General features: G+C 34.4%; 1 protein-coding gene across 1 annotated transcript; it reads left to right on the top strand.

Moving 5' to 3' along the window:
• The first annotated feature begins 1083 nt into the window (after nt 1–1083).
• LOC149571263 (cyclin-dependent kinase B1-1-like) lies at nt 1084–7306 on the top strand. The gene is made up of 8 exons (XM_089812822.1): nt 1084–1322; nt 4948–5089; nt 5179–5240; nt 5319–5430; nt 5984–6077; nt 6171–6240; nt 6442–6580; nt 6749–7306. The coding sequence occupies exons 1-8, from the start codon at nt 1132–1134 to the stop codon at nt 6839–6841; spliced, it is 903 nt and encodes a 300-aa protein (XP_089668948.1). The 5' UTR covers nt 1084–1131; the 3' UTR covers nt 6842–7306.
• The last annotated feature ends 345 nt before the right edge of the window (nt 7307–7651 follow it).

The following is a 7651-nucleotide window of genomic DNA, read 5'->3' as shown; positions in this document are numbered from 1 at the left end:
CTAAAACTAACCCTTTCTCTACCCCTTTCTCTAACTCTAACCGTAAATCTAATTTTAACCCTAACCCTAAGCCTAATTATAACCCTAATTTAAAATCTAACTCTAGCCCTTATTCGAGCTCCAATTCTAACTCTACCTCTAACTCAAACCCTAACTCTAATTCTAATCCTAACCCTAACTATATGTTTAACCTAAACCCTTATTCTTACCCTCGCCCTTTCCTTAGCCCTAACCCTAACTCTAATTCTAACTCTAACTATATTTGTAACCCAAATTCTAACCCTAATCCTAACATTAACTCTAACTCTAATTCTAAACCTAACCTTAACTATAACCCTAACAAGATTCATAATCCTAAAAATAACCCTAGCCCTAACCCTAATGCTAATATTGACTCTAATTGTAACTCTATTCCTAACCGTAACTCTAACCCTATCCATAACTCAAACCCTAACAATAGCCCCAACCCTAACACTAACCCTAACCCTAACTATAACTCTACTCTTCAATATAACATTTTACGTAACAATATGCTTAAAATAAAACTAAATTAAAGTGATGCAAATAAACACCATATATAGAATTAAAAAAAAAAATATTCAAGAATAATTTTATAGTAAGTTTATACAATTGTATTTAAAAAGAAATAAATAATTCAGCACTTACCTTAAAAAAATAGAAAAAAAATTAAAAATACTTTTCCTATTGCGCCGCGATTGCCACTAGCTTATATATACCTCTATATATATTACGCCGAGAGTAATTGTTCTCGAGGCGCCTATTTTCATTTTCATAAATCCCAACTGTGATTAAAATAACCTTGGGATTAAATGAAAATAGGCGCCTTGAGAACGATTACTCTCGGCGTAATATATATAGAGATATATATAAGCTAGTTTAATCTCATTTACATAAAAGAGTTCGTCCTTTGAAATTTATATTAGCCCTACACTATTCTAAATTTTAGGAAAGAATCATTCACAAAAAAAACATATATTTTTACTTTAGTTTCTAAATTAAGAATATTGCTCATTTGAATTTTGATAGATTAACCCTATAATCATTCTAAAATTTAGACAACAAATTATTACGCTGTCAACCTTGCATAACGCAGCTGTAATTTCTCCTGCAATGGAGAAATACGAGAAGCTGGAGAAGGTAGGGGAAGGCGCATACGGCAAAGTTTACAAGGGAAGAGACAAATTGACTGGACGAGTGGTGGCGTTGAAAAAGACACACTTTGAGGAAGATGGTGTTCCTCCAACTGCCATTAGAGAGATTTCTCTGCTCCGAAGCCTCTCGCCCTGTATATACATTGTCAAGTATGAAATACCCAACTCATCTCAATTGCATCATATTACCTGCATTTTCTTCTCTCTAATTGCATGTATTGTACAGAATGTTATATTCGTATGCGTGCCATGGGTATATTTCTGTTTTCCCGCCTTTCAAATTTGAAATGGGAACTTTGCTGTCTGAATTGATTAAACCTAGTAATACGGGAAATGATTTTTTTGGCATAGGTAATTAGTAATGACTGTAGAAAATCGACATTAGATTGTAAAACTAAACTTTCTCAGCTGACTAAATGGCATGCTTCAAATAACTACAGCTAGGACAGATTTAAATTAGTTAGCTAGTAATTCTTCCTTTAAGAAAGGATACCCAATAAAATCATACTGGCAATGTCGTTTTCTTGAATTTGATTCAACTATGTTTTGGTAGGTTATACCCATCCAGTGCTCCATGATTTTCTGCATGATCTCTTTTGATTTTGAGCTAGTGGGGTTCTGGGCTTAAACCCTTTCCTGCGCATGCAAGGGTGCATGCGTTCGAATCTTGGCTATAGAGAAATTCTTTAGCTGGGCTATGCACAACTTACCAGAGGAAAACAAATCCTCGGTTATTGTAGGAGGAGCTGCATAGTTCTACAAACCGTAAATTCCCAGTGCCGTGGACCTGGGAAAAGGGATTGATCCGATTTGATGTTGGTTCAGACATCTAATCAGTTAAGGGGTAAAAGAAATATTTTTGAGGGACGCGGCTATCTTTAAGACAAAATGCATCTTCGATCAAAATTGAAAAATACAATAGATTTTGTCGAAATTTTCAACATTTGTTCTATATGATCTATATATTTTGTGATCAAAAATAGCAAAAAATTGAGAAAAAATCAGTGTTTTTGGAGATCTGAAGATTTTATTTTTTTAACTTTTAGTGCATTCTGTCTGGAGCATAAGTGAACCCATTTTCAAGTACCCTGTCTTAAAGTCAAAATACCCTTTGATGGAGCTAACTGAAGATGCTTTTATGGATCTAAAAGTTCAGTTTTTTAATGCAATATGTTTCTGGGATTGATTTTGTAACATTATTTTTAATATTAATGTTTCAGATCATATTCCAGAATCCATCATCAGAATGAGAGTTTTTTTTGTTATAGTTATATTGAGAGAAGTTGTTTTTTTTTTTTTTTGGGTTATAGTTATATTCCAGATGCATTACTTGTGGTTTTTTCTTCCTGCAGTTCATCTGCTGAAAAGGACTGTCTCAAAAATATTAGCGTATATCTATCATTGTCTTTCTTGCTGTTGGGCATTTAATTTTGTATAGAACCAGAGAGTTGTTACTCCTGTTGGAAATTGAACATTAAGAGCCTGCAGGTTGTCCTCGAGTCGCACGCCCATCTACCTTATCAGTTTGTTTCCCGCAGGCATCCATGGACGGCAGGCATTTATTTTGGTAGGTGATTTTGAAATTTGAACGTTGAGAGGGAAAATGGAATATGACAAAAAGAATGTTTTCTACATTCATTCATTCAGAGAGAGTCAGTTCAGCAGAGCAGAAAAGATAGAAGTTGTAGAGTAGAGCAAAGCAAAAGGAAAGAGATCAACAAATCCAGTTGGCAAGTGTTTCCCTTGTTCACTTTGTAAGTTTGCTATTGTTGGTTTTGTCCTGTTGAAGCAGTGATTGCTCCAGGCACCATTGTATGCATCTATTAGAGTTGCAAGTTTAAAGTTCATTGAAGTTTGAAGTTTTATCAGTTTAAGGTTATTTTAGGGTTTTCTGGTTGAAGCTGAATGTTCCCAGATTTTGTAATGTTTTTAATCAAAGTTGAATAGAAAGCAAGCAGGGATACTTGAATCCATTGCTCTTCCTCTATTCATTGCACTTGAGAAATTTGTTTAAAAGCTTCAAGCTTTGGCTCTCTGGTTTTAATGGTGGAAACATTCACGTTGAAATTTTTCTAAGTTATAATTTTTCCAGTTTGAGCCGAGCTCACTCGGCATCCATTGTTGCCGAGCATTGCCGAGCTTACTCGGCTTTTTCAAGTGCCAAGCTTACTCGGCTTCTTCTTGTGCCAAGCTAACTCGGCACCTACTGCCTGTCACTCGGCACCTTCACGTGCCGAGCAAACTGCCACTCGGCTCCTTAAGGTGCCGAGCAAACTGGCACTCGGTAATAGTTAGTGCCGAGTGAATTTAAAGTTGTGATTTATTTCTCACAACTCCTGGACTTTGAAGTCCACGCATTCATATGATTACTGGTCCATATGTACTGCCAGTGGATATGGGAAATCAATATTTACTGCCAGTAGATATGGAAGTAATGATGTTGCTCACAACTGAGAGTTAAACACATGAATCTTCTATTTCTCTGTGTGATCATATGTACCACACCAGTAAGGATTGGGTCTCATAGAAGGGGCTTCAAACTTTTTTTTTGGAATATTTTAAAGTAATATTCTATTAGAAATGATATCTCACTTATAGCCTATATAGGTCCAGGATTGGGGTGGCTCAGTTGATGATAGGAAGAGCACAAGTGGAAGTGCTTCTTCCTTGGGAAGTGTTTAGTGTCTTAGCATAGTAAAAAGAAAGCAATTGTTTCTCTTTCAACAACCTGAAGCGGAATATATTGCAGCAGTGTCATGCTGCACACTGGTACTCTGGATGAAGCGGACTTTGAAATATTTTAAGGTAGATTTCAGTCGTCCTATTTCTATTTTCTGTGATAATACGAGTACTATCAACCTATCTAAAAATCCTGTTCTGCACTCTAGAACCAAACATATTCCTATCAAGTACCATTCAGTAATCATCAAGTTAAGCTTGAGTATGTTCTTACTAAGGATCAGATTGCAGATGTATTTACTAAGCGCTTGCCTAGAGACAAATTTGAAAGGTTGAGACAGCAGTTAAGAGTGGTTTCACTCCACCATTGAAGAGTTGCATTTAAGAGTTAGCGGAGTATTTGTTGCATTATTTCATGCCCGTTAAATAAGTGTTTGCAGGTTTAATTGCAGATTTTTATCAATGTCCTCATTTTCCTCAATCCTAGTCATACATTAGACGTTGAATCTTGGCCGTTGATTACCCTCATGGAAATTCTGTATTTGAAGGCCTTTGCTTTTATTTTGACCATCGACTCTTATGCTATCATTATGCTGTACAAATAATCTTCAAACTTCAATTATCTTAACCACATGCTATCCATCTTGCTAATCATTTTCATCTTATAATCATAATGCTAGTCTGAACAACCACATATATCAAAAGAGCAAATCAAATGAAGAAAGGTACATTCACTTCTCGCTCAGTCCAAGAGACTGAAAAGGCAGAAGGCAACTTGTGTGTTTCATTCATGTTATCTATTTTATGTCTTTCTTATCCTAATTCTTCATGTTCAATCCTATCCAATCTTTTCCTTGTGTAATGCTCTTTGCTTCTGCAATCTGTCTTCTAATAAATCTATAACCTGAAGACTTGTTTTTTATTCATTTAGAAGCAATTCTTTTGATTGAACTTGATTTATACACTATATATAAGTTTACTTATGCTGCATGCATGAAGAAGATCCGAGAGTATTAAAGTGATGGCTGTTATAGTATAATAGATTCAGTTTCCAGTTTATCATGGCATCAGAGTTGAAGCAAACTTGTCTTTACAGATTGTTGGATGTTGATGCTTCATTTTCTGGCTCTGGAAAACCAGTATTATTTATGGTATTTGAGTATGCAAATTCTGATCTGAAACAATACATAGATACATGCCGCCGAAGTGAGACCAAATTGTCTCCAAGATCTATTCAGGTTTGTTTTCAAATGGAAAGTCAAATCTGTATGACTTCGACCTTTTTATATATGTGGATTTCTCTTTAACATATTTTTATTAAGACCAGAGCTTCATGTATCAACTATGTAAGGGCATCAGTTACTGTCACAGCCATGGGGTGCTTCACAGGTTCTTTCTCTTAACTGAAATCTTAGTTCAATTTCTTCTTGTTCAATGTAGCATGTTGACTCCTTGAATGTCTAACAGGGATTTGAAGCCACAAAATATATTGGTAGATCAAAGAGTGGGGCTGCTTAAAATTGCAGATCTTGGGCTGGGAAGATCTTTCACTGTCCCTATTAAGAATTACACCCAAGAGGTACACCTTAGTTTGAAATCTTGTGTCATAATCTAGATCTAAGTCACAGGATATGCTGAATTTCATCTATGAAGTTTGAATTTCAGCGAATTTTTATCCTTTCCAAATTTCAATAAAATTTTATGATACTAAATATAATATTATTTATAATAATATTATTTTATTTTAAAATAATTTTGAATTATTTGGTTTAATTGTTTAGCAATGTCAAACTATTTTGACAATTTTGTGAATTTATTAGTTATATTTAAAAATAGATAAATTTGACTTATAAAAGTAAATAAGTTTATATGAGTTAAATTTAATGTCAATTTTTTTCCAAATTCTATTTTTAAATTTGACTTACAAAAGTAAATAAATTTATATAATGTCAATTTTTTTCTAAATTTCTACCCTAGCCGAATTTTATCTAAATGTTATGATTGACAAACTTAAATTCAAATTTGAACCTTGTGATTTAGATATAGAGATCAGATTTTAACACAATATTGCAAAGCCCCAAAATACATGTGGTGCATGCTCATTTTGCATCTTGGGCTGGTGCTATTTGCAGATTGTTACCTTGTGCTATCGAGCCCCTGAAGTGTTGTTGGGTACCAAATACTATTCTACAGCAATAGATGTGTGGTCTCTTGGCTGCATCTTTGGTATGTCCTTAAGCCAAATGATATTTTTTTCTAATAATTTGCAAGTAGAGTCTGATAACATTCAAATAAATGGTCGACTGTTCCTTGTTCCAGCTGAATTATGTAATATGGAAGTACTTTTTAAAGGAGATTCTCAGATACAACAGCTTCTAAAGATTTTCAGGTGAGGGCAATGTAAATTTACCTAAAGATATACACAGGTTTATAGTATTCATCTAGCAATCTCAGCTGATGCTTTTGAAGGAAAAACTAGTAACGAATTATCAGTGCATTCGTATTGAGAATGGATATGCAATGAATGATTTCATGCTCTAATAAATTTGATATGCATTTTCTTCTTTGCTATGCACTTGAATGTATCTAGGTTGATAGGAACTCCCAATGAACAAATATGGCCTGGAGTGACGCAGCTTAACTACTGGCATGAATTTCCTAAATGGAGGCCTCAAGATTTTTCCAAATTTGTTTCTAATTTGGACTCAAATGGATTAGACCTTATTTCCGTGAGTCACCCTTGATCTCCATTTGGGTTAATCCCTATTTCTATCTAGAAATGCTCTGTAGCTCAAAAGAGATCTGCCCACTCCGTATTGCCTTAGCAGTTATATTCTAAAAGTTTTTTGGATGCACTATTTCCCATGATATAACTCAAAATGATTGTATATATGCAGAGGATGTTGCAGCATAACCCTGCAATGAGGATCTCAGCAAAAGTAGCACTAAATCATCCATATTTTGACAGTTTGGATAGGTCACAATTTTGATGTAGTTTCAGATGCTTGGAGTTTGATTCACAATTTTGATGTAGTTTCAGATGCTTGTAGTTTCAGTTGTTGCAAGGAACCTTGCATTAACGTCGGCAATCACGGGTGCATAAAAGCCCTATGTAGAAATTATAAATTATTGTAGAACTCAAGCTTTGGAAATGTACCTTAGCGTGGAAAAGAAATTCAGAGATCCATCTAAAGCTACAGCTACAAGGTCTGATATATATATTATTATGGTCTGGTTACCTAGATGAAATGCCTCTATCCCACCAATTTTATTAGCAAATTGATTGGGCTTGGGGTCATTAATGATCATCAAAATAGCTTGATAACATTCTTGTTTTAAGAGCTAAGCTAAGTTCAAGGGAGTAGATGATTTTGGTTGAAGAGTGTTTATTACAACGAAAAGGTCAGTTTTTGAAGTTTCATTAAAAGGTGGTTAGCACTGGTTGCAAGTATGAAGACTTTAATTAATCTAACGTTTTTATTTTGGAATACCCATAAGCTATAAAAGATACGAGGATATTGTATTGTGAAAATTGCGAAAGGCAAGATCTCAAAATTTTAAGGTAATATAAAGCAATTATGGCATTGTATAAGAACAGTAGAAATGGAACAACTTTCTGACTAGTTCCGGAAACAACTATTATATTAGAATGCAATATTAAGAAATGAAAAATCTGTGTTATGTAGGAATGTCTTTCCTACACAATTGTAGACGAGTGACAACAATAAATTGACGATTGAAGCTTAAACCATGTGTTTGCTGTAAAGGAATGAAGATCTCTGATAGAGTAACAAAATGAA

Source organism: Cupressus sempervirens, chromosome 2 (assembly GCF_028749045.1).
Source record: "Cupressus sempervirens isolate cs-2001-9-10 chromosome 2, ASM2874904v1, whole genome shotgun sequence".
Classification (NCBI taxonomy): Eukaryota; Viridiplantae; Streptophyta; class Pinopsida; order Cupressales; family Cupressaceae; genus Cupressus; species Cupressus sempervirens.
The sequence above is the reverse complement of the archived record's forward strand: the minus strand, read 5'-3'. Positions and strand labels throughout refer to the sequence as shown.